We start from the raw sequence: 26,834 nt of genomic DNA on the forward strand, positions 1-26,834 counted from the left end.
TCAATCAGGAGCTTCCTTTCTGCTAATTAAAATTCTAAACAGATATATTGACATCTTGATCATTGAAAATTAAGTGAAACCTGAGATTTTTTGGAACAGAGAAGGTCATTTAATTCAAAGATTTATTGCATATTACAGTATGTACCAGACAGCATGCTAGTTTCAAAAATTCAAAAGTTAAGCATGGCTTCTTTTTTCAAACTGCTTACATTCCACTGGGAAAGAGAATTTTAATACATCGTGGTAGAGATATATACACACTGTTTGGGGGCACTCAGGCCACAGGTGGGAGGGAGTGGCATAAGAGGAGGGAGATGTGAGAAGTGAGAGAACAATTTTTTTTTTAAACAATTTTTTCCTACCTGTGATTAAAATTAACTTGAATGTTGAGACATAAATAGGAGATTGACCACAGCCTGAAGACAGATAGATAGAAATAGGATTGTATAAACGAAGGGCCTTCTTTTGTTATGTGTACTATACCCTAGATACTTATTTCTCTTATTTTCAGTTTGGAATTTTATCTTTTATTCTTTTTAAATTCTTCCTACCTACCTACCTTCGCTCTCTCTCTCTTTCTCTCTTTCTTTGTAGTACAGAGATCCATCTTCCATTGGGTGCTTCAAATATTAATAAAAAGTATTGATTAGCATTTTTGGGGGAAGTTCATATTGTATTCTTTTTCAAACAGTGATGTACCGGTACATCTGGATGAAGAAGTCTTTGGAATTTAGGCATCTTCTTTACTTACTGTCGCCTGTGCTGCACCTTTTATCTCTCTCTTCCAGTTTAAGAGCTAAGAGCCAGAACAGTCTTTTTTTTTTTTTTAAGATTTTACTTATTTATTTGACGGAGAGAGAGAGAGCACAAGTAGGCAGAGCTGCAGGCATAGGGAGAAGGAGAAGCAGGCTCTCCGCCGAACAGGGAGCCTGATGCGGGGCTTGATCCCAGGACCCCGGGATCATGACCTGAGCCGAAGGCAGCTGCTTAACCGACTGAGCCACCCAGGCGCCCTGAGCCAGAACAGTCTTAACCCTACCCGAGTTTTGTCTCATCAGAAAGAGTAGCTTTATGAAAATTCACATAACACTTTATTTTTTTTTAAGATTTTATTTATTAATTTGAGAGAGAGAGGGGGCACGAGTGGGGCAGAGGGACAGAAGGAGAGGAAGAAGCAGACGCTCCACTGAGCAGGGAGCCCGGTGTGGGGCTCGATCCCAGGACCCTGAGATCATGACCGGAGCCGAAGGCAGACGCTTAACTGATTGAGCCACCCAGGTGCCCCCACATAACACTTTAGCTTTTTCAACTTCTGATTTTGGTCTAGGTTCCCCTACAAGCAAAGTAGGATCACTATAACCATGATTCCTGAGTATCCCTGTTTGTTTAAAGGTCAACACCAACAAAGGCTGAGTCAGAATTGTAAGTTGAGAGGATTTGGAAAAAATTTAGTTTGATGATTAATGAGTCATTTAACAGCTATATATATTTTATCTTTCATAGGATGCCACAGATGAATTGGATGCCTTGCTTTTATCTCTAACTGAGAATCTAATGGACCACACAGTCACACCTCAGGTAAATATGCTTTAAAACAGCAAGGTGGAAAGGAATTTCTGTTTTGAAAAATATTCCTGCTACATTCCAGTTTTTGCCTTTTTAACCATATAGTAAAACTGTTCATTTAATAAGAGGTCATATTTCAGTAACCACTTGGCCTTGCCTTTCTACTAAAATTTCACCACTTTAAATTTATGTGTCACTGTATAGTAACCATATGTTACTATAAGCCCATTTGTAATTCAACACCATATTAAATAACATGAGAGGGGATAAACATGAAGAGTTGAAACAATAAGGACATAGAGGGTAAGAGTGGTTGGCATTGAACACATGGATTGTTATTGCAGTATAGGAGATACTGTGTTGGGTACTGTGACCAAATTATAATACAGATAAGAAACAGTTCTTTCTCTCCAGAGACTTACTGTATAGTTGAGATGAAAGGTATACAAATAACTCATTCATTGTGTTATGAGTAAAATGACAAGAATTGCTGTGGGAACTAGATGTCATTCTGAAGGCTTGAAAGTACAGATGGTACTTTCTCTGGACCTGGATGTTTGCTTAGATCATTAGTTCTTAAACTTGGGTGTGTATCAGAATCACCTGGAGGGTATTCATTAAAACACAGATTGCTGGGCTCTACCCTCAGAGTTTCTGATTTGGTGTGTGGGGGTTAGGGCCTGAGAAGTTGCATTTCTAGCATGTTCCAAGTAATGTAGATGTGGTCTGGGAACCACCCTTTGGTAACCACTAGCTTAGATCAGTAAACAGAGACTTTACTGAAGGATAAGAATTAATCACAAGTCTGGAAAAGTGAGCAGGCAGAAGACAAAAGGGATAGTGTCAGTATTAAGCCATGATAATCCTTTATAAAGATAAAGGAAGTAACTTCGAAGATGAATGCAAGATGGCCTAAAGCCCAGAGAAGGACTCCCTGGGGCCTAACTCAGAACCATATTCCATGTGCACTCTATCATAAGTGGATACGGTGATGAAAATCAAATTGATTAAACAATATCACTGATATGTTTTCTCTTCCCTGAAAATTTAGAATGCTTCTTTTGTTTTAAATCAAAATTTAGAATATCATGCATTTTAGATTCTGCATATTGGCTGTCTGTTCTGTTACAGTTTTCTCTGTTATTAGAACTATAACACTCTTCTAATAACTTCAGCATTTTAATTGATTTTGATACAGAGTAAGGTCAGCTAAGCATCATCATTATGTAGCTGTTTTGTTATTTTTGTTTGTTAATTCTTTCAGAAGATTTTTAGAATAACTTTTTCTAGTCCCACCCCTCCAAAATCCTTTGGATTTTTATTTGTAAATACATTAAATTCATAAGTTATTTTGGGAAAAGAATTGATATATTTATGATAATTTGTGTTCTTAGCTAAGAATACAATATTTTTCTCATTCAGTACTTCTTGCATCTCTTCTTAAACTTTGTCATTATAGCCTCCCCGATATAAGTTCTCTACTATTTTTATTATTTCAGATCCTTCCTGCTTTTTTGTGCTATTATTAATGAGATCTTTTTTTTCCCATTATATTTAAACTGGCTTTAGGAAGGCTATTGTATTCTGAAAAAAATTTGACAAAACTTTTCATCAGTTAAAACAGTAAAGCTGAAAAAAATTATAGATATTTAAATAAAGTATGCTTTTTATTGAGGAAAGGGTTTTTATTATATTTTTATGTTTATCTCAGTTACAGTTACCATTCTGAAGAAGCATCGAAATTATGAAGTTCCATCTTCCCTGAGAGGAACAAAGTTGAACCTAAAATTTATAGCAGAAATATCTATTACTAAGGCTAGGAAGAAAGTTCTAGAAAGCACTAAAATTCCTATCAGTTAAGGAATTGGTAAATACGTAAAATAAATTTGTGACAAGAAGGTATGTCTAAGAACAATAGGATAGTATCCATTTTTTTAAAAGTCAGATGCCCAAATTAATTCTACCTCTCAGTCCATGGCAGACTATCTTCTTAGGTCTATGCAAGGCTTCTCTTTTGTTTGTCTCATTTTATTTTCCTTTGTCCTCCATTCCCCACTTTCATTCCCCATTTTCCCTTAGGCACCCATTCTGTTGCGTTTGCTGTATGTCCTTCCAGGCACCTTTCATATATTCATTTAGATAAACATCTGTGAAAAACAGTATGAAGTTTCCTCAAAAAATTAGAAATAGAATTACCATCTGATCCATCTGATTTGGATATTTACCCAAAGAAAATGAAAACACTAATTCAAAAAGACGTATGCATCCCTATGTTTATTGCAGCATTATTAATAATAGCCAGGATATGGAAGGAACCCAAATATCCATTGATAGATGAATAGATAAAGAAGATGTGGGCTCTGTGTGTGTGTGTGTCTGTGTGTGTAATGGAATATTACTTAGCCATAAAAAAGAATGAAATCTTCCCATTGGCAGTAACATGGATGGAGCGAGAGGGTATAATGTTAAGTGAAATAAGGCAGACAGAGAAAGACAAATATCATATGATTTCATCCATATGTGGAATTTAAGAAACAAAACAAACAAGGAAAAAAAAAAGAGACTAACAATAAGACAGATTTAAATACAGAGAACAAACTGGTGGTCACCAGAGGGGAGGTGTGTGGGGGGATGGATGAAATAGGTGAAGAGGGTAAAGAGTACACTTATCTTGATGAACACTAAGAAATGTCTAGAGTTGTTGAATCATTATATTGTACACCTGAAACTATTATAACTTTGAAAAAAATCTTCATATTTCTTTGAAGGTACTGTGGGAGAATTTGGGATAGATACCCACAAATAGGATTGCTGGGTTGCATGCTTATATACTAGGTATTGCTCACTGCCTCCAGAATGGCTCCCATAGTTTATAAGTCCTACCAGCAGTTTTTCCTTAAGCTGAATTTTATCTGACTTTTTAATATATTCTGTCATTATGGGTTTGTCTCATTGTTTCAATTTGCATGGGTTAAGTGGTATATTTCCTCCATTATTTTAATGCTGCTTTAGGGTTCCTCTTTGATTGAGTCCCTGTTTGTATCTTTTGCCCATTTTTCTGTCAATTTACTTGTCTTTTTCTTAATTTCAGGAGTTCCTTGTATAGTCTAGATATTAATTCCATGTCAGTCTTAGATATTAAAAATATTTTCTCCTAATCTGTGTATTAACACATCTGAGGCATTTTTATCACCGTGTCATTTGTGATAAGTAGCAATGACATTGAGACAACCTATGTCTACCACTGTGGAGGTGGATGAGTAACCTTCTATTCTGATGTCACACATTCTTATTTTTTCTCGTTGTAGTTTGGGGTTTAGGGTTTAAAAAAATCCTTCCTCCTCTGCCACCCCAACCCCTGAGGTCACAGAGGTATTCTTTTCTGTTTGTTTCTATTAGCTTTAATTTTATTTTACCTTTCACATTTAGATTTTAACCAATTTTTGAACAGTTTGAGGTTTTGGGGGAAGATGTCAGTTGTGCTTTCGATATGACCCAAATTTGTATTTATCCATACAAAAATAAAATTTTCCCCGTATTATCTACTAAATAACTCATCCTTTCCCAGTTGGTTTGTTACTAATCTATTTCTATTGTGTTCCAGTGGGTGTTCTCTTTTTCTGCTCTACTACTATTGTGTTTATTACTCTGGCTTTATACTGATACTTAGTTTATTCTTACTTATAAATTTCAGCATCAGTATCAGATTTCCCCCAAAATTCTGCTGGCATTTTAATGGAGTTTATATTAAATTTATAGATTATTTTGGAGAAAACTGACATTTTTGTAATATCTTTTCATTTTCATGAATGTGATAGATATTTCTGTTTTCTCTCATCTTAGAGTCTCTAAATGTTCTCTGTAAGTCTTCTTTAGATTGTTAGGCTAAATCCTAAATACTTTAAACTTTTGTTACACCTTTGTTGATGTCGTGAATGGTATTTAATTTTTTACTGTTGAACTCCTAAGTTGATTTTGTGTCTAGCATACTTGCTGAATTCTTTCATTAATCAATCTGCTGATTATCTTTAATATTCTGTCAGCTTCTAGGGTGTGTTTCATACCTGTCTACAATTATTGATTAATTCACTTCTCATCTATTGCTAAATCTGTCATTTTAGATAGGCTGTGAGGTGTATATATATATTGGTAATTATACTTTCTCCAACTCCTTTGAGTACTTTAAAGTGTTCTTCCTTGCCCCTTTATTCTCCCTTACTTTCCCTTTTGACTGATATAAAATTGACGCCCTAGCTTTCTTTTAAGTTTATATTGCCTAATATATAATTTCCTGTCCTTTTATTTTCAGCCTTTTTGTATCTGTTGGTCTTAGGTGGACCTTTTGTGAACAACAGTTTGCTAGATATTGTTTTTTTTTTTTTTTAAGATTTTATTTATTTATTTGACAGAGAGACAGAAGAGCACAAGCAGAGGGAATGGCAGAGAGGGAGCAGCAGGCTCTGCACTGAGCAGGGAACCTGATGCGGGACTCAATCCCAGGACCCTGGGATCATGACCTGAGCCGAAGGCAGACACTTAACCATCTGAGCCACCCAGGCGCCCGCTAGATCTTGTTTTTTAAATCTTATTTGAGGATCTCTGTCCTCTGATTGAGTTAAATCCATTTATATTTACTGTAATTATGGTTATTATAGGACTTGTTTCTGCCAAACCATTTTTTATTTACCTTTACCATATATTCTTTCTCTCTCCCTTGTATTTCCTATGGTAAAAGTGCATTTTCTTAATATTGGTGGGAAAGCCATACTTTGTACTTTTATTCTTCTGGTGCTCACTTATTAATAAGACATGGACTCATATAAATTTTTTTTCTTATCAGAATCTAAGACCATGAGTCTAAGGACTATAGTTTCTATAAAATAGGAGTTCATTAGCTTCTAATTCTACACATAGAAGTAAGATGTAGAAAATTAAACATTAAAAAGAATGTAACAAAGCCCCTATGAGTCAGGAGCAATGTGAGTGTTTCTATATGCATGAATGATAATTAGAGAATGACCTGTATATAAACAGATTTTTTTTTCTGTGTACTTTCTTTGTGCTATTCATTTGGATTAGTCACAATCCACTGTTCAGGATGCTACCAAGAAGGCTATGATTATTTGTAATGAACTGAAATGTCAGAAAATGAAATGTTAAACTGGATGCTGGGGTTGGAGGGTCGGGGAAGTCCTATTAATAAGGAACTGAAAGTAGTAGTAGCATTCTTGGAGTAGAACATTTTTAAATTAAAGAGATTCTCAAAATTAGGACAGTTTCTTAAGTCGTGAGTACGGCATCTGTGTTGTAGAAAAGGATCTTGGATTCAAAGTGCATGTGACCTCGGGGAGCCATTAAGAACTGTCTCCCTCTACAATGCATTCTGTAGTAGTAGAAGAAAACATTATGAGAATGATTATGAAAATAAGTCTTCCCTAAAAGTAAACACATATATAAAATTTATTTTAGGTATCTTCAACATCCATGATCACACCACGGTGGATTGTACCAGTAAGTTAATGATATTTGATTTACCTTTTATTTTGATTACCCTTGCAGAGCGAGGCCTAAAGGATTACCAAACTCTTGTTTTTCCTTAAAAATGGGGTCATTCCCTAAGTTCTGTTAACTTAATGGCTTCAAGCTAGTGATTTAGCTTTTCTGTTTGTAAAGGCTTAAAGCTGCCGACAAAAACAAAAATAAAAATCTGAGGTGGAGGATGGTAAAAAAACAAACCAAAACAGCCCATGACCATCACAATCCTCTTACTTATTACCATAATCATTAGGGAAAGGTGGCTTGGAGCTGAACTGCTGATGCCCGGGCCTGTGTTGTCACCTCTGCTCAGGTGTGGTGTCTGTCTCCCTCAGCAGAGTGGCGTCCTTTCCAATGGACTGGTAGGAAGTGGACCATCCTTGGCAGGGAAGGAGGGACATGGTAACAGAGAAGTAATCTCGCTGATTTCTCCCCCAGCACCATTCTTGGTGGATGCTGTGACCAGGTGAGGAAATTATTTCTCCATTGCAGTTCTTAGGCATCTGTTAGGAGGAAAGAATAATAAAATTAATATATTTATAGCAGTAATGTCAGTTGTTCTTTAACTGAACTTAATTGAAATTGGATAAATGTTTTCTCTGTTATTTAGAATAGTGTTTTTCTGTTTTTTGTCAGTAACAATTTTTGACAAAATTATAAAGTAGCCCTTATATATTTTTATGAAGTCTTCATAAATGTTAAATGTTAACAGGCTTATCTTAAAAAATTTATATTTATTTTAAAATTCATTTGTGTCTTTTCCTTTCATTCTTTTACTATTATGTTGTCCATCCATAAGGTGAAGAGTCATAGATAAGAGTGAGGTAGGAGATTTCCAAGATGAGGCCTCTGAGTGAGCCCTCATACCTGTTACAAGTTCATTTCAACATATTGCTTGCCACAAACAGAAGCTGGAATCAAAAGACCTTTTGTTTGGCATGTAGTTCAACTCTTCATTGTTAGGACCAAAAGATATACAATTGCCTTCATTCTCACCTCAGACTTTTTCCTGGTGGTCTGTTTCTCACATCCTCCTGGTGCTGAGAGAGTGTAGGTCAGCTGAAGTAGATGCTTTCCTAATTAAAGAAGAAATTTCCTCATTAACTGGAAGAATTATTAGAGCTGATTAACTTGAGAGAAATTGATAGTTTCATTTTAAAGTTGTTCTCTTATCCCCACGGTCTTCAAAGTAATATAATCACTCACTCAGCAAACACTTATTGAATGTCTGTTATGTACCAGGCATTGATTTTATCTGGTTTGGCAGCACTGAAGATAGCAGTGAACAAAACAGGCATGGGACTTGCCGTAGGGAACTCACATGGAGTTGTCAGATAGCACTGTATACAATTTTAATAGGTTATTTTTCTAACCATTTATATGCCTAGTAATTGCCACTGTAAAAATAGAGATTATGTGCAGAGAACCAGGTAATAATGCTTTGTAATTGAGTTTATACAATAAAATATGAGTCCTTAGGACTTCTAAATTAAAAATTACAGATGAAAGAAGAGATTGTCTACATTCCTTCCCAAAACAAAATAGTCATAGAGGAATTAAAGAGATCAAAAAGGACAGGTAGTGCACCTGAAACTAATATAATGTTATATACCAGTCATACCTCAAAAAAAAAAAAAAAGATAAATGAATCAGTGGAATAGAGTAGGGTCTAGAAACAGACTCACACATACACAGTTACCTGATTTGTGAAAAAGGGATGGTGTAGTGCTGTGGGGAAAGGATGGTCTTTTAGTAAATCAGCTGGACAAATTAAATATCTATGTGGGAAAAGATTAATCTTGACCCAACCTCAGACCATACACAAAAATCCATTCTTGATGGATTGCAGATCTAAATGTGAAACATCAAATAATAAAGCTTTTAGAAGAAAATATAAGCAAACATCCTGGAGATCAGGAAAATTTTTTAAACAGGTCACAAGAAGCTTTAATAATGGGGAAAAAATCAATAACTTGGATTATATCAAGAACTTCTGTTCATCAAAAGAAATAATTTCAAGATCTCAGAAAGGGAAGCCAGAGAGTGAGAGAAAATACTTGCACTTCCTCCCTCCTCCCCTTTGATCTCTAGCTCTCTTTCTTTGACAAAGGAAAGAATCTTTATATATCTAGAATATAAAGAGCTCTTGTAAATCAATAAGAAAAAAACAGCTAAATAGAAAAATTGGCAAGACTTGAAAAGGCAGTTCAGAAGTGGATATCCAGATGGTCAATAAGCATACAAGACAGTGTGCAACTTGACTAGTCATTGAGGAATACAAATTCAAACCACCATGTAGTGACCACTATATACTACCAGAATCACTGAAGTGAAAAAGACACATAGTATCAAGTGTTGGTGAAGGTATGGGGCAACTGGAACTTTTCAAAGTGGAATAACCATGTTGGAAATAGGTTTGGCAATATCTACTAAAGCTGAACATACCCAGTGACTCAGTGATTCTATTATATACATACTCAGTAGAAATACAAATAAATGTCTATCAGAGGATATGTACAAGAATGTTTACAGCAGCTGTATTCATAATAGCCCAAGCTTTGAAAACTTTCCAAAAGCCCATTAATAGTCAACTACATAAATAGCAATGCAAATGAATTGTGTAAACATAATTATGTATATTAGTTTGTTGTGTAACAAATTGCCACATATTTAACATCTTAAAACAACACACATTTATAATCTCATTTTCTGTGGGTCTGAAGTCTGGACACTGCTTTGCTGGGTCCTCTGCAACTACCGCAAGCCCATTAGTTAGTGAGTTTTGCCTCTATGTACAGTTTCCAAATGGCATTCCAGTGTTTACTTTTAAATACGAATAGGTGCTTTCCTCATAAATGTGAAGAGAGCCAAAGATTTCCAGATGTTTGAGGAAAAACTGAAACCGGTAAACTGAAAAAGAAACGGAGGAAAGAAGGGAACATGAGCGTCAGAAACTTCACAAATGATAGTTCCATGAGAGAGGAGATGCTGCATCCATCCAACATTAATAGGAAATGAAAAAGAAAGGAAACAGAAAACACAGTGTTCTTAGAAATTATTAACCATGTTAAAAATAAAATCCAAAGAATGTGTGGAAGATAAGATTGAGGAAATCTCCCAAAAAAGTAGAACCAAAAGATGAAAACTGGGACAGAAGAGAAAATTGGAGGATTGGTCCAGGGAGTCCTATATATGAATCATTGAAGATCCAGAAAGAAGAACAGAACACATAAGAGAAAATTGTCGAAGGAATTGAGATTTCTTGGAATTACTTCAGTTTTGTTTTTTGTTTTTTTTTTTAAGATTTTATTTATTTGAGGGAGAGACAGAGGATGAGCTCTGGGGGAGAGGGAGAAGGAGAGGGAGAAGCAGACTCCCCGCTGAGCAGGGAGCCCGATGTGGGCCTGATCCCAGGACCCTGAGATCATGACCTGAGCCAAGGCAGACGCTAAAACGACTGAGCCACCCAGGCGCCCAGAAGTACTTGAGTTTTTAGATTAACTGGGCCTGTGTACCCAGCAGAGAGAATGAAAATAGACAACACCAAGGACCATCATGAAATTTCAGAATATCAGAATTAAGAGAGGATATATAAGTCCGTAGAGGGAGGTAAAAAAGAGTACATGAAAGGATTGGTAATCAGAACGACAGTCTACTATTCTGAAAGCAAGAAGATAATGGAGCAATGCCTTCAGAATTCTGGAGGAAAATTATTTTTCACCCAGATGTTTATATCCAGACTATCAATGAAGTGTGAGATTAGAATGAGTAGACCTGGAGTTTCTCTAAAATATATACTTCTCATGCGGTCTTACTCAGGCATTTACTCACTGGAGGATGTGTTCCATCAAAACAAGGTGATTATCCAAGAAGGAGGAAGACACGGGACCCAGGAAACAGGTGCAGGAACTGACCAGGAGGAAGGTGGAGGAAAGTTCTGAGGCAGCAGCTGCCCCACTGGTCTAGGAACAATTCTGTACAGATTTGAAGAGGGGATATAGAGTTCCAGGAAGGATATTGCCAAGAAAAAACACAAACACGTGGCTTACCCCAGTTTTTGAAAAATTACATGACATGTTTGAATGTACTGTGGAGAGATCCATGGTTCTAGGCTGCAAGTTTAAGGACAAATTAGAAATAAGTACAGAAAACAGAGCAAAGAGTGAAAAAAATGAAGCAGTTCTTCCAATTCAGAAAGAACAAATTATATAAGAAAAAAATATATGCTTATATCAGTTGTGAAAATATTTACATAATTACAACAAACACTGAATATTAACATGATGAAAGTTGTTTGTTTAACTGTATTGAAAAGGTAGGAAGGAAGGATTGGGGAGCTGGTGAGTGGGTTCTGAGAATGGTAAGCCTTCATAATCCATGGCAGGAAGTCATTGTAGAAACAGGCCACTTGGACTTTTGCTAGTTGTACATCACAATCACCTGGAGGGCTTATTAAAACACAGCTTGGGGGCGCCTGGGTGGTGCAGTTGGTTGAGTATCTGACTCTTGGTTTCAGCTCAGGTTGTGATCTCAGGATTATGAGATCGAGCCCGGCGTCAGGCTCCACACTCGTCACTCAATGGCTGAGTCTGCTTGAGATTCACTCTCCTTCTCCCTCTGCCCCTCCCACTCATGCGCATGTGCTCTCTCTCTCTCTCTCTCTCTCTCAAATAAATAAATAAAATTTTAAAGCAAATAATCACAGCTTACTGGGCCCCATCCTCAGAGCCTCCTATTCAGTATGCCTGGGGTAGTGCCGAAGAATTTGCATTTATAACAAATCCAAGGGAGTATACTTGGAGAAACAGAGATACAGAAAAATGAAGGAAAATGCCAGGAAAAAAAGAAAACTGTTGAAAGTGTTTGTCTTTATGTAGTAGAAATGGAGGGGGCTGGTACACATGACTGCTTTTTCAACTATCAAGCTTGTTAGTAGTTTCGACATGTTAAACTATGTCCTTTGTACTATGTATTTTGATGTTAAGTCTTAATGAAACTGAGATAGATGACATTACATCCTTGCCTCTGAGTTCATGCTCTTCAACTATGGCAGAGACTCTCGGGTGCTCATGCAAAACCCATATCCTTTTATTTTTCACATAACTCTGACAAAGCAGGTTAACTGGTGTGGGAACTCAGCCACAGCCATCTGGGACTATCTATATAAAGCACAGAACAGTGTACCCACTTACCTTGGTATTTCTTGAGCAGGTTTGCTATCATGCTCAGCACAGTATTATTCTTGCCATTCATAATAATAACCCTGATTCATTAAGAAATGATTAGGTGTTTGGTATGTTTTATTCAAGGCAGTAGGGGAAATTGATATCTCTAGATTTCATTTCAAGATGAAATAAGCATCATTTATCTAGAAAATTCCCTTCTGTAAATATCTCATTACTAAATTAGGCGTTGCAACACAGTCATTTAGATCTGTAATTTACTCTCAACCTGCTCCATGTAACACTGGTGAAGAAATGCAGGTTGCTCCCAGCCCAGTGGTTTCACTGAATAATAACCCCTTCTTTCTTCCTTTCAGCTCTGTTCCAACGTTGGCGGAAGAAACCGTCTTGAAGCAGAAGTGTTTACTGACAACTGAGCTCTGAGGGATTGGCTCCTTCTCACCTATAACTGGAATATCCAGCACTCTGCAGCTGTCCGTCCTGGAATCCATTTCCACTGGAATGTTCAGATTCAGGAGCTTGTCCTTACTTGTGAGTAAAATGCTCACCCAGATTTGACTTCAACTCAATGAAAAACATTTTCCGTCCAACTGGAAATTTTTAATTACACTACATATTTGCCCAAATGAAGGTATCTGGTCTTTTACTTTCTATAATCGTATTAAAGTTGTATATTCCTGAAACAAGGGAATTCTTTTCCCTGTTGTTTCCTTCAAACTCTTGGCTCCATCTAGTGGTTATAACTGTTCATAACCCCTCCATAACCAAGCTGTCTGATAGTCAATTATGGCCTTTTGAATGTTATTTCTCTCTCTAGTATCAGGGTGTGTCCTTGATCTGAGCACCTGTTAGAGGAAGTTGCCCTTATCCATGCAGTACCTGGAAATCAGGAATTTAGGAAATTAATGAGGACATCATGTAGGTAGTTTGAGGCCTAATTGTTTATAATTATTACAGTATAAAGAGAAGTTTAGAATACAGAAGGTTTTCAAGTGTCTCCCATACTTTTGACTTCTTACTGGACTGGCTATCTTAATACTTCTAAGTTTATGTCAAGGTAAGCTAAACCTTGAGAAGAATACAGAGAAATCAATTGTGCATATTTTGTGTCCTGTTTTTTTCAGCCCTGCTTCCCCACAGGAAGCCCTCACATGCACCACACACATACTCTCTAACTTTTCAGCCTGGACAGAGACAGCAGTCACTTCTCCACACTGGCACCGATTTGGATATAGGCTCCATCTCCTTTTAATATGAGCTGAATAAATTTAGAACTTGTAAGCTAAAGAAAACAAAACAAAAACAAAAATACCAGGACAGAAATAAGGAATCGGGGGTTGGAGGGGATTTGTTTCTTGAACACCTGTGTCTGAAACTGTACTTAGCATACTGTAAGAACTCGTATCTCACCTTACATTAGGAATTTTGTGTTAATTTTAATAAGTCTCTAGAAGTTCCTCATCACTTCTGGTATAAAAAAAAATTCTGGATGTTAAAGTAGCACATGTGCATATAGAAAATGAAGAAGAGTGTAAAAATAACCTCTTGCAATCCTGACTTCCAGAAAAACACTCTTATTTTAGCTTTAAAAATTCAGAATGCAGGAGGTAAACTGCAGTTGCTGCTGGAAATGAGGATGAGGTAGAAACCATGTTGGTATCATTGTTGTTAATCCCTGTGATCAAGGATTGATGTCAAACTATACCTCCTGGAATTTGATGTTTAGTTTTCTGCCCTGTATTATGTATATAACTGAGTGTGAATTTATGTTGCTCAGCACAAGAGAACATCCAGTTTTGTGATCTTTAAAACTCCATGGTTTGGACTATCCTGGGTTCCCTGTAGCAGAGTCATGGGCTAGGCAAACACACACTAGTGTCTGATTGGAAAGCTCAGGAATTTTAATCTTGTGCTGTTTCCCAGGGAGCTGTAGAGTTTGGAAACCACTTTTGCACAGAACAACTTTGCTGAAGGAAAGAAAGTTGGCACTTCTTGCTGGCTGCTTCCCCTTAGCCATTATGCTGAGCTTGTGAATTTCATTGGTGGAGCTCTTGCCAATTCTTAATTGTAAAACAAATTTTCTTGCAGCTGTAAGTGACACCTAGAACCAAGGGCTTGACCAGGGGCCTGACCCGAAGCACCCTGGACTGGACATCAAATTTCCAGTGTGTGACAATGCTAGATGTACTGAAAGGTCAAAAGTTGTGCATCTAACCACAGAGCAGCTAAGGTATTACTAGATTGGAAGGCCTAAACTTCCCATCCAGTTTAGGAGGTAGCACCATCCTTATTTTAAACTTTTTGCAGTTTAGGAATACGTTGCTGAAAATATTCTATAACCTCTGTGTCTTCGGTATATATTCTTGCCAGTTAGCGTATCGAAAAGGACTTTCTTAAAATTTACTTAAATCTCAGGCTTAAAGGAGGAAATTTTGTCTTTTGTCCTGACACAAAGTGGTAAACATGGAAATTAATACTTTAATGATGAATTAGCCCTGGCAGTTTAGATACTTGTCAAGTATAACTTCCCTGTCATGACTACTGCTGGTGCCTTCCCCAGAGTTGCTGTAACACTGATCTTGTTCTTGCTCATCTGAGAGTGGAGGGGAGAGAATGGCAGGGCTCAGGATATCTGTGAATGTGTCCGAGAGGGAAGGGAAGTCTGTCTCTGTGATGAGAGAGAAGCCGATATATGTGAGTCAGTAAAGAATGTGAGCAGAGTGAGATTTGAGATAATACTGGATAAGAAGGCAGGTCGGTTACATTGAAGTGGGAGGAGGGACAGCTCTGATGGCATGACCCGCTGTTGACCTTCAAGGCATAGTCCTCCCCTACAAAGATTAAAACCCACCTGCACATCCGAGAATCATCTGATTAACTAAAGCTCTGATCCTCAGATGAGATGAAATAGCCGTACTGGCTGTTCAAAATGACAGCTAGTTGGGCAGGAAGTTTCTCTCTAGAATGAGGTTCCCATGCACCTTAGTAAATGTAGCTAAAAAGAAGTATTGGCAGCATTTAATTAAGTCAGAAGTAATGAGAACATGTTTGAAAAGAGAGCAAGAACAATAGTTTATTTGAGGGCTCCAGCTAGAAAGCTGTTAGCATTCTTCCGTTTGAAGGTAGTTTGGAGGTGATTTATAGCTGAGATAACCGACCCAGATTGGCAACAAATAACAGGAGGCTTTTAGCCACAGGCTCAGCTACTCTGTGGTTACTTTCTTCCCATTTTCCAGTACCGGATTTGACTGTGGTGACTCATTAGGATCAGCGATGATGGAACTTGTGACTGGGAGCAGATTTGAGGCTGGTGCTGAGAGAGTGGCAGGGCTTCTTTTGTTGTCTTGCCAGGCCTCGTGCGTCTGTGGGGCTTGCAAGGACTGGGTTGTTGCTGCTGCCCCTGTCTCATGGCTTGCTGTGCGCTCCGCCCCAGGAACGCTTAGTACAACCATGCAGTAGGCGTCTGCTGCAGGCCTTGGGGACGGGGGGCAGAAAGGAGAGGAACCTCACATCACGCCCTCTGACAGCCCGGGTACGGGAAGGGAGAGTTGGCATGGTGGTTTAAATACGCGTGCTAGGTTTCAGCTTTCTGCCCTCGACTCTTCTTCTGAACTTGTAAAATGATAAACGAGATCCTATTCCTTACTATTGGTGGTAGTATCACCTTCGTATACACTGGAATGGCTCATTGTTCTTTCACACCTGCCCTTCAAGAAGCACTGCTGAACAAAGGAATGACTAGGTTCCTTTGGTCTGGATAAATTTAGACATACCCTTGACAGCTTTCCTAAAATGTTTGTATTGTTTTAGGAAAAATTCTTTTTAAAAATACTTCTTACAGCCTACTGACTGTCTTCACCTTTGTCTGCTTTCGCACAATCACAGATGCTCTGTGGACAGTTAAGGATGAAAGCCCTGGGTTGTTCCTTGCATCTTGACTGCTTGTTCTTACACTAAAACCCCCATCTTCTCTTGCCTAATGAGCCCCAGAATGAAAGCTCAGGTGTCACTTCAGAGACTTTGTTAGAGCAGAATTATTTGGCAGTCACTTACATAAAGAAAAATCTTCCATCTTTTTCGATAAGTAAGGGTCTTGAGAAGCAAAGTTCTTGTCTTCTCATTGAGAGCAGGGATGAGCGAAGTCTTCTGTGAAGAGCAGAGAGCGTTGATACTTCAGCACTCAGGTGGGTGCCCAAGCACCAGCGCGGCACACACAAGAGCACGGCCGGCGGGCTCTGCTGCCCCCAGGCCGCACTTACAGGAGCAGGGGCCCACTCCAGTCCCACGCTGCTGCCGTGCCTGCCTGGCGCCCGGGGGTCAGGCCGGTGTTCACACAGGTTCTGCAGCAGCAGCTGCACGTGGAGGCACCCTCATGTGCACACGGGCAGGGTGCAGTCATGGGTCTCCCAGCTCTGAGAGTCTTTGTGAGGCCTCACCAGCTTCTAACCAGTCTTGCCTTCAGCCTTTCAGTTACTTAGAAGCCTGGAATCTTCTGCAGACTGAAGAACGTACATTTCTATATTATTTGTCCTTTTTTCCGCTCAAAAAGGTAAACACTGTGTTTTTTTCAATGATCAGAGGAAAGTTGGAAGCTTTTCCTATCTCTCAGCCTTCAGGATGAGGAAGTGTGTTTGGGGCATAGAAGTTGGTCCTGAGCCGAACGCCGTTGCGCTAGCTGTAGTGATTTCCAGTTCTCAGATAGGGCACGTGAGGCTCTTCATCACATTGCCTGAGACAACAATTCAGTCACTTCCGAGGATTTCTCTTTATCAGGGAGGTGTTTCAGCACAGACCCCTGGCTCTTTATTTTCATAAGTAAATTTTCTTTTCTGGGTATGATAGACAGTTAAAAGGACCTCACTAACTATTTTGTGTTTACTTTTTATATGTGTAAAGCTTTGCAGTAGCTTTTAAAGTGTAATTTATTTTTATATCGAGTGCACTATTCTTCACTGTGTTCCGCAGTTTTATATGACTTGTATTAGAAGCACTGCACTGCACTGAGTTGTTTGTACACTGACCTGAGAACCGTAGATGTGACCACAAATAAAGCTTTTGTGAAACATTTCTGTTCTTATGAGCTGTTTTCAGTTTCTTGCGAGTGGAATACCTGCATGCTGCCTGTTTTCTGTGCTCAACACCATTGTTAGATCAGAGCTGCTGTTAATAGGAACACGAGGGACCACGTGGAAGCCGTGAACAGAAGCAGCACCAGTTTTCAGTGACCATTTTAATATGTGTGGTACAAATTTGGGAGTAGAGGCATTTTCAAAGCTTAAAAACCTCATTGGTCATTCCCAGCATATCCTGGCAGGCACAGTGGTTGTTCCCAGGAGCAGCATGGTATGGTAGAAACACAGCTCTACTACTCAGTACCAGGAGACCTTGAATAAATTGCTTAACGAACCCGCGCCTTGGGTCCTTTGTCTGGGATGGGATGGTACATTGTACGTGGTGCAGCATCCGGGAGACAGTAGTAGATGTCCTCCATCATACCATCCCAATGAAGAACATGCTGCTGGGCAGAGGTCAGTGAGGCTCCTGAGAACAGTCTCTTTTCTGCTCCCCTCCTCCCCCTTCCACCCAGAAAACAGATAGCAATGGGCCCTGAAAACCAAAGAGTTTTTCTTAGGCTCTAATGCATGTGCAGGGCGAGGCAGGCACCTGGACTCTCACCTGTGCTGGAAGTTCTCCTCAAAGACATTGGGCATTAAGCAACCAAAGCACTCTAACTGAAGCACAGTGACTCACTGGAAAGATATGGGGAGCTCTCTGAACTGAGAGGATGGGTGGAAGTGTGGACTCCTTCTCTGGCACCAGCAGGAATGGTCTGGCTGCTCCCTGCTGCTCACCCTTACTGGCATTTTGAGTTGGAGAGGGCAGGACACCGAAGAAGGCTGTGGATCCCCAAAGGGAGGGGAATGGTTAATGGGCTACCAAGACAGTCACAGATTTGGGAGAAGACACTATATATCACAGTTGTTAAAATCTGAAGAAAAAGAAAATTCAGACCCAGAAAATTCATGGAAGTTGACTATAGCTGGGTAATTGCTCTTCAAGCGTTGGAGATAGGGCTTGCACTTTTTTTTAAATTGTTATGTTAATCACCATACATTACATCATTAGTTTTTGTTGTAGTGTTCCATGATTCATTGTCTGAGTATAACACCCAGTGCTCCATGCAGAACGTGCCCTCTTTAATACCCATCACCAGTCTAACCCATGCCCCCACCCCCCTCCCCTCTAGAAACCTCAGTTTGTTTCTCAGAGTCCATCGTCTCTCATGGTTCGTCTCCCCCTCCGATTCCCCCCCTTCATTTTCCCCTCCTGCTATCTTCTTCTTTTTTTTTTAACATATATTGTATTATTTGCTTCAGAGGTACAGATCTGTGATTCAACAGTCTCGCACAATTCACAGCGCTCACCATAGCACATACCCTCCCCAATGTCTATCACCCAGCCGCCCCATGCCTTCCACCCCAGGGCTTGCACTTTTTAAAAAAAATTGTATGTTGGGGTGCCTGGGTGGCTCAGATGGTGAAGCATCTGCCTTCGGCTCAGGTCATGATCTCGGGGTCCTGGGATCGATCCCCGCGTCGGGCTCCCTGCTCAGCGGGGAGCCTGCTTCTCCCTCTCCCACTTTCCCTGCTTGTGCTCTCTCTGTCTCTCTCAAATGAATAAATAAAATCTTGAAAAAAAGGTATGTTAATACTCCACAAACATCTATTTTAATGTGATTTCTGTTCTTAAAATATTCAATATTAAAAAAATGAACCCAGCATGCCACCCAGAAAGGGCTTTTGTGGTCAGCACCAAGAAAAGGCAGGAGGGGCAAAAAGGGAGCTCAGGTCAGTAAGGCCCAAGAGAATTAGCTCAGTGTTGGTTTGGGGGTGGTGTGGTGGGCTTAGGCTGATTTGTCCCACAGTCAACCCCACTGTGCTTAGCTTCCAAGGTTCCATCCTGGAGGAGAGACCCAGAGGGGTGCAGAGCGGCCTTCTCACCACGGCAGGGTTGCCCATGCCCGCGTGGGCCCTGGTGGCCCACTCCCTATTCCTCTGTAGTGCACCCTCACTCCTCCAGGTGCATCAGGCAAAGGTCAGAGCTAGTTCACACTCTCAAGCTAGGAAATGAGGATTTTGGGGTGGGAACTAGAATTTCACGATGACCTGGTCCCAGCTCCTCAGTGCCTAGATCAGAAGAGAGGTCCAGAAAGGAAAAGGAACTGGCCCTAGGTTGTAGGGCTAGGGGTAGGAATTCGCCGCTCTCCTCTCACTTACTTCCCTCAGCACTGCTAGTCTTGGCTCCCTCGGTCACAGTTGCCACAGACAGTTGCCACAATCTCAATTTTTCTGCGGCACCCCCGAGGCCCTTCCTCCCTGGGTCCAGAATTCCCATGCGAGAAGCTTACCCATTTCAAACCTCTGTGGCTCTAAGCAAAGCCTCCTCAGAAAGAAGCCACAGCACGGAGCTCTGGTCAGCCCTTAGCAACCACCATTCTACTCTCTGTTCCTGAGTTTGCCTTTTTCAGATTCTACATATTAAGTGATATAATTCTGTATGTGTCTTTCCCTGACTATGTCACTTAGCATAATGCCCTCAAGTTCCATCCATGTTGTCACAAATGGCAGGATTTCCTTCTCTCTCATGGCTGAATACTATTCCACTGTATGTATGACACATTTTCATCCACTGGTGAACATGTAGGTTGTTTCCATTTCTTGGCTATTGTGAATAATGCCACTGGCTCTTAATCAGTTTAGGTTAGGGACTCTCTCACACGTCTGGACATGTGGGTAGTTTGGCGTACAATTCCATGTGCTCATGGATCCCTTAGGGGTCCTCACGTTGAGAGCTGGGTTAATGATGGGAATATCTGGCCAGGGGGGAGGTATTAGGGGTGGAGAGGGGTGGAGAGAAGGAGTGGTTCTCCTGGGCAACTGCCGGCTCCCCTCACCACTGTCTGCAGCACTGGCCAGCAGTACAAGCTCAACAGATGCTTGCTTAACCAAGACCTGAAGGCATACAGTTCTCAACCTAGAATAGTCACGAGCACAGTGCTGTAGGCCAACTGTTGAATTATAAATATAAGTACAAAAATATACCCTGCTGGAGCCCTGTCCATCAGCCTTTCTGCCTTGTGCTTGTACATGGGGGAGAGACTAGTGCTTTCCTCATGGTGTGGTGAAGGTGGTGAAGGTTCAAGGAGTTAATACCGGAATCCATCTGCGTGCTGATGCCCCCCCAAGTCCCTGTCTCCAACTCAGATCTCTGCCTGCACCCCCTCCTGGCTCCGTATGGCTATTACACAAGCCCCTCCGGCTCAGCATATGGTAAGCCAGACTTGAAGTGTTCTGCCGAAGCCCCCACCCCAACGCATGCCCTAACGGCAGCTGCTGCGTGATCCTGGTCACGGTGAGTTATTTCCTTGCCCTTGGTTCGTCTCTCTCCCCTCCCATGTCCGACTAGTCCTTAAGTCCTGCTGAGTCTGTCTCTGAAGTGCCTCCTCATTTTTGCGGCTACACCCCTTGACCAAGTCAGCATCTGGCTTGAGTTCAGGCAATCGCTGTTGTTGGGTGACTCTATCTTCCAACTGTAGCCAGAAATGAAGTCCTGCTCCTCTGCATTGAAACCACATGGCTAAATAAAATCTTTTTTTTTTTTTTTTTTTAAAGCGCCTCGGTGGCTCAGTCAGTTAAGCATCTGCTTTCAGCTTAGGTCATGATCCCAGGGTCCTGAGATCGAGTCCTGCTTCTCCCTCTGCCTCTGCCTCTTTCTCTGTCTCTCATGAATAAATAAATAAAATCAAAAAAAAAAAAAAAAAAAAGAAAGAAACCTCAATGGCTTCCCATTGCCCAGAACACAAAATCCAAACTCTTTCGATGGCCTCCATGGCATGGTCTTCGGCTGTGCTGCTTCCACTCTTTCGGGTGACCCGCACTTACTCTCCCAACTGGGTCTGCCTCCTTCTGGTGGGAGCTTGGTGGCCCCAGGCCCTGTGCCTTGAGGCTTCTTGTTTAGGGTTCAGGTTGCATACTACATCCTGATGTACCCCTGTGCACTCCAGTATCAGCCCCTCTCCATGTCACCACCTTTGTGAGTTACCTATTAATTGCCTTCCTGATAATATAAGCCTGTCCCTTGCTGAAATTGGGGGCACCTAGCTTGCCTCCTGGTGTACAGTTTGTGCTCAGATATTTGTTGAATGAAGGGACCTGGGGAGATGGCCGAGACTGACCCAAAGACCATGCAGGATTTCACCTCAGCGGTGCAGACACTCCTGCAAGAGATGCAAGATAAATTTTAGACCATGTCTGGCCAGATCATTGGAAGAATCAAGGACATGAGTAGTCCCATTGACCACCCGGAGAAAAACACTGCAGACCTCACGACACAGGCTGGAGTGGAAGAACTGGAAGGTAAATACAAGATGCCTGCCACACCAGAGCTGAAGGTTGCTAATGTATACTGAAATCTGGAACACCGTTTTTACAAGCCAAGAGAAGACCAAATGGCTTTTTGAAGCAACTACTACGTGTAGACAGGTTTTCTATTACAAAGCATGCATTCTTCTTAATGCATATTATATAGTTTATAGACTGATCCCCCCGCCCCCCCCCCCCGGTTTCTTGAACATGATCACTTCACATCTTAGACCTTGGTCAGTTGTGCTGTTAAATATTAAACACTGAAACTTTGGTGGTTCCTGCATAAAAGTGTCAAATTTTTTAGTGTAAGAAAATACTGGTTGAATGAATGCTGAATTGATTAAGCATCCACTGTGTTCCACAGACCCCATCGGATCCTTAATTTAGGTTTTCCCGTATACTCCTTACCACAACTTCTGTGGTCTTACAAAGAACCAGGAAGTCTGGCTTCCAGTGGGTGTTGGACCAGGAGTTGAAACAAGTCTGTGTGACTCGAATACCTGAAACCAGCATGTTGCACACCTCAGGCATTCACACCACAGGTCACCAGTTGTCCTGGTTTGCTTGGGACTGGGAGGGTTCCTGGGACGTGGGACTTCCAGTGCTAACAGCAGGAAAGGCCCAGACGTCTCAGGACAGCTTGTCACCCACGGTATTCACAGGCTGCAGGGGTGCCACATCTGTGTTACTTAGTACTTACTTTATTTTTTTAATTTATTTATTTGAGAGAGAGAGCACGAATGGGGTGAGGGGTAAGGGAGAAGCAGACTCCCCGCCAAGCAGGGAGCCCCACACGGGACTCGATCCCAGGACTCCGGGATCATGACCTGAGCCGAAGGCAGACACTTCACCGACTGAGCCACCCAGGCGCCCAGGACTTACTTTAACATTATTAACAGTTTTTATCAACTTGCTTTTACACAGCCTTAACCTAAAACGTAAATCACAGTTGTGACGGGCTGGTTGTAGTTTCGCTAATGTGCAGTGAAATACAATTATTAAAAGGAAAAGTGGTCTATCTGTTGTATATCACATAATGCTATCTCACAGAGCCTCAAGGGTGAGAGCTTGGCCTGCTTTGTGAAACCCTGGCCCACCTGCACTTCCCCAGACTCATGAGCTGTTCTTCCTGCCTCTGAGCTCTTCCCGAGAAGCACTATGATTCCCTCCAGTAACTTGGTCTGGGAGGGTCAGTGCTCACTGCCATGTGTGGGTTCCTTCCTTCAGTTCACAGCCTCCCCACGAGGGCTATTATCACTAAGAAGCCAAAGAGTATCCTATTAGCAATGTCTGGGTGTGTATGTGTGTGTGTGTTGGGGGTGTTGGTAAGCAGTGTGTCTGGGCCATAGATGGTACACTTGTCACAGGATATGAACCCAGGTCTATCTCAGGCAGAACCAGAACACAGGCCCAGGTCCTTAGGAAGACCTGGTTCATTTGAGCTAGCTTTGGAACCGTCTGTTTGCTCCTTTCTCAATCAGAGTGTTGAGGGCTTATGTCTTGAGCCCTTTCACCTCTGCCTTGACACTTCCTGTCATCTGAGAGCTGCCTGCTGTCTAACTGGCCCTCCCCACCGGTTCCATATCTGGGACAGAGTGGAGAGCCCTGCCTCTGTGAAACTCACTCAAAGCTAACCCATTTGCAGCTCAGCATCAAAGTGAATGCACGCGGTTTTGCAGTATTCTCTGACTTCTGAGCAGGGCTGGGTTTAGAGTGAGGTGAGTGGGGTGCCTACAGCATACCATTAAGGAGGTGCTTACTCCTAGGATCACAGGAGCACCCACAAACTGGCAAGGAAGTGCCTCCTTACATTTTACATCTTATGCACCTCACTCATTTCCCCCTGAAGGCTGGATGCTGGGCTTCAGATCTTAAGAAGTTTCTGAAGATGGGCCTGGGTTATGAGCTCCAAAGGCAGCTCCTTTCAGCACTGCCATGCCAGTCTCTGAATCTGACTGCGGAGCCTGGAAGTTGGGGTGAGTACACTAACCGGCACAGAGCCTCTCTCAGCAATCACAGCAACTGTTACTCGGAGCAGAGCAGAAGCCCAGAGATGCTTAGAGGGCTGTCAGGACCGCCTGGCCCCTGTGGGCAGGCTGCCCCAACCAGGGAAATCCCTGCAACCACAGGGCCATGGTGTCCTCAGTGACCACAGGGGGGCGCTGCAGCACCGCAGTCAAGAAATAGAACTTGGGCAACCCTAGGTCCCAGCCCCTTCCACATGCCCAAAGGTAACACAGTCTATGCATCCCTGAACAGCAGAGTTTAGATTTGCCATCATTTGAACCTCATATAAATACAATCATACTGGATGTATGATTCTGAACTTCTCCAATTTTGTTCATCAAATGGAGCATCTACCATGTGCCAGGCTCTCTATCAGGTGTTTAGGACACAGGAATGAGCATCCTCCACAACAGTCCTGTCTGCACAGAGATTCCACACCACCGAAGTCCTCCCAAGTGGTCCCCGAGGCCATGCTGACCCGATGAGGCGGACAGTCCTGCCTCCAGATATTCTGGAATCGCCTTCTTGGTTCTGCTCAGAGTTTTGGAGCTCCCTTCCCCATTGCCCCAGATAAAGATATCACAAGAAAAGACAGTTACAGACCAATATCCCTTATGAACATAGATGCAAAAATCCTCATCAAAATATAATCAACTGAATCCAACAAATATTAAAGGATTATACACCATGATCAGGTGGGTTTTATCCCAGGAGTGCAAGAGGGTTCAGCCCCACCAAAATCAATGTAATGCAACACATTAATAGAACAAAAGACAAAACCATGATCATCTCCATCAACACAGAAAAGCATCTGACAAACTCTAACATCCTTTCATGATAAAAACACTCAGAGAACTGGAAGTTCAAGGAAATTACCCCAACGTGTTAAAGGCCATATAGGAAACGACCACAGCTAACACTGTACTGAATGGTAAGGCACTGAAAGATTTCCTTCTGAGATCAGGAGCAAGATAAGGATGCCCGTTTCACTACTGCTACCTAATACACATTGGAAGTCCTAGCCTGAGAAATTAGATAAGAAAAACAAGTGAAAGGCCTTCGAATTGAATTGGAAGAAGTGAAACTATCTCTATTTGCAAAGGACATAGTCCCATATACAGAAAATCCCAAACTATCCACAAGAAAGCTACTGGAGCTAATAAGTGCAAAAGCAACCCCCCCAAAAGATATTAACAAGATAATTCTATTTACAATAGCATCTAAAAGAATAAAATAACTAGGAATAAATATAACCAAGAAGAATAAAAATTTCTACACTGAAAACAAAAATTGTTGAATGATAAAGAAGACCTAAATAAGTGGAAAGATATGTTCACGGGTAGGGAGACAATATTGTTAAAATGTCAAAACCACCCCAAAAGATCTACCAATTCAATGCGATCCCTAACAAGATCCCAGCAGCCTTTCTTGCGGAAATGGAAAAGTTTATCCTCAAATTCATAAGGAATTTCAAGGGACCTTGAGTAGCCAAAACAATCTTGAAAAAGAAGGACAAAGTCATAGGATTCACACTTAACTGATTTTAAAACTTACTACAAAGCTGCAGTAATCAAATAGTGTGGTACTGGCCTAAGGCTAGACATGTAGACCAATCAAATAGAAATGAGAGTCCAGAAATAAACCCATATATCTATGACCAATTGATATATATTTTTTTAGATTTTATTATTTCTTTGACAGAGAGAGAGAGTACAAGTGGGGGCGGGGGGAGGGGACAGAGGGAGAGTGAGAAGCAGGCTGATCATGACCCTAGCCGGAGGCAGATGCTCAACCGACTGAGCCACCCAGGTGCCCTGACCAACTGATATTTGATAAGGATGCCAAGACCATTCAGTAGGGAAGGGGCAGTCTCTTAAATGATGCTGGGACACCTGAATTTCCACTTGCAAAAGAATGAGGTTGGATCTCTAGCTCACGGTGTACACAAAAATTAACTCAAGTGATTCAGTGACCTAAATATAAGAACTATACAAATCCTAAAAGAAAACTTAGGTATATATTTTCATAACCTTGGATTTTGCAATGGAATTTTAGATATGATTCCAAAAACATGAGCAACAAGAGGAAAATGGATAAATTAAACTTCATCAAAATTAAGAACTTTTGTGCATCAAAGGATATTATCAACAGATTGGAAAGACAACCCAGAGAATGGGAGAAAATATTTGCAAATCACATACCTAATAAGGAATTAATATCCAGAATGTATGAAGAACTAAAATTCAGCAATAACAGGATGAACAACCCAATTAGAAAATGGGCAAAGGACTTGAATAGACATTTCTCCAAAGAAAATATACAAATGTCCAATAAGCATAGGAAGAGTTGCTCAATATACTTGTCATTAGGGAAGCAATCAAAACCATAATAAGATGCCATCTACTGGGATGGCTATCATAAAAAAAAAATAAATGTTGATAAGGATGTGGAGAAATTGGAAGCCTTATACATTGCTTGTGGGAATGTAAAATGGTACAGATATTGTGGTAAATAGTTTGACATTTCCTCAAAGAGCTAAAGAGAATTATCATATGATCTAGCAATTTCTCTTTTGGGTATATACTCAAAAAAATTGAAAACAAGGACTGGAAGAGATCCTGAGCATTGCTTTTGTTGCAACATAATTCACAATAGCTAAAAGGTGGACACAGCCCAAATGTCCACCAGCACACATGGATAGACAAATGTGGTCTATCCATACGAGGGACTACTATTCGGCCTACAAAAAAAGGAGTGAAATTCTGATAGAAGCTACATGGATGAACCTCGAAATCATGCTAAATGAAATAAGCCAGATGCAAAAGGATACATATTCTGTGATCCCACTTATCTGAAATATCTAGAATTGGTACATTCATAGAGACAGGAAGTAGAATCAAGGTTGTGGAGAGTTGTGGAGAGAAGAGAATGGGGAGTTGTTGCTTGATGACTGCAGAGTTTGTGTCTGGGACAATGAAAAGGTTTTGGAAATGGATAGAATTGATGGTTGCCCAACTGTCTGAATATAATGAATGCCACTGAATTGAATACTTAAAAATGGTAAAACTGGCAAATTTTGTTCTATATATTTTACCACAATTAAAAAATAAAAGAGGGC

The 26,834-nt window shown here is 40.8% G+C and overlaps 1 protein-coding gene and 1 pseudogene across 5 annotated transcripts in view; both read left to right on the plus strand.

Annotated features, from left to right (window-relative positions):
- The window catches only part of EPB41L5 (erythrocyte membrane protein band 4.1 like 5), a 143,066-nt gene extending 125,717 nt beyond the window's left edge, over positions 1-17,349 (plus strand). For 4 of the 5 annotated variants that reach the window (XM_031031283.2, XM_006736371.3, XM_081814598.1 and 1 more), the window contains 4 exons: positions 1,504-1,578; positions 7,036-7,077; positions 7,437-7,567; positions 12,641-17,349. In XM_031031283.2, coding sequence (XP_030887143.1) covers positions 1,504-1,578; positions 7,036-7,077; positions 7,437-7,567; positions 12,641-12,707 — 315 coding nt within the window. In that variant the 3' untranslated portion in view covers positions 12,708-17,349. The remainder of the gene's footprint in view (positions 1-1,503; positions 1,579-7,035; positions 7,078-7,436; positions 7,568-12,640) is intronic. The other variant, XM_031031284.2, reaches the window with a different exon arrangement.
- A 4,148-nt stretch (positions 17,350-21,497) lies between these two features.
- Positions 21,498-21,795, plus strand: LOC102736892 (heat shock factor-binding protein 1 pseudogene; annotated as a pseudogene).
- Positions 21,796-26,834: the final 5,039 nt, after the last annotated feature.

The sequence above is a fragment of the Leptonychotes weddellii genome, chromosome 3 (assembly GCF_054177405.1).
Source record: "Leptonychotes weddellii isolate Sample4059 chromosome 3, ASM5417740v2, whole genome shotgun sequence".
Lineage (NCBI taxonomy): Eukaryota > Metazoa > Chordata > Mammalia > Carnivora > Phocidae > Leptonychotes > Leptonychotes weddellii.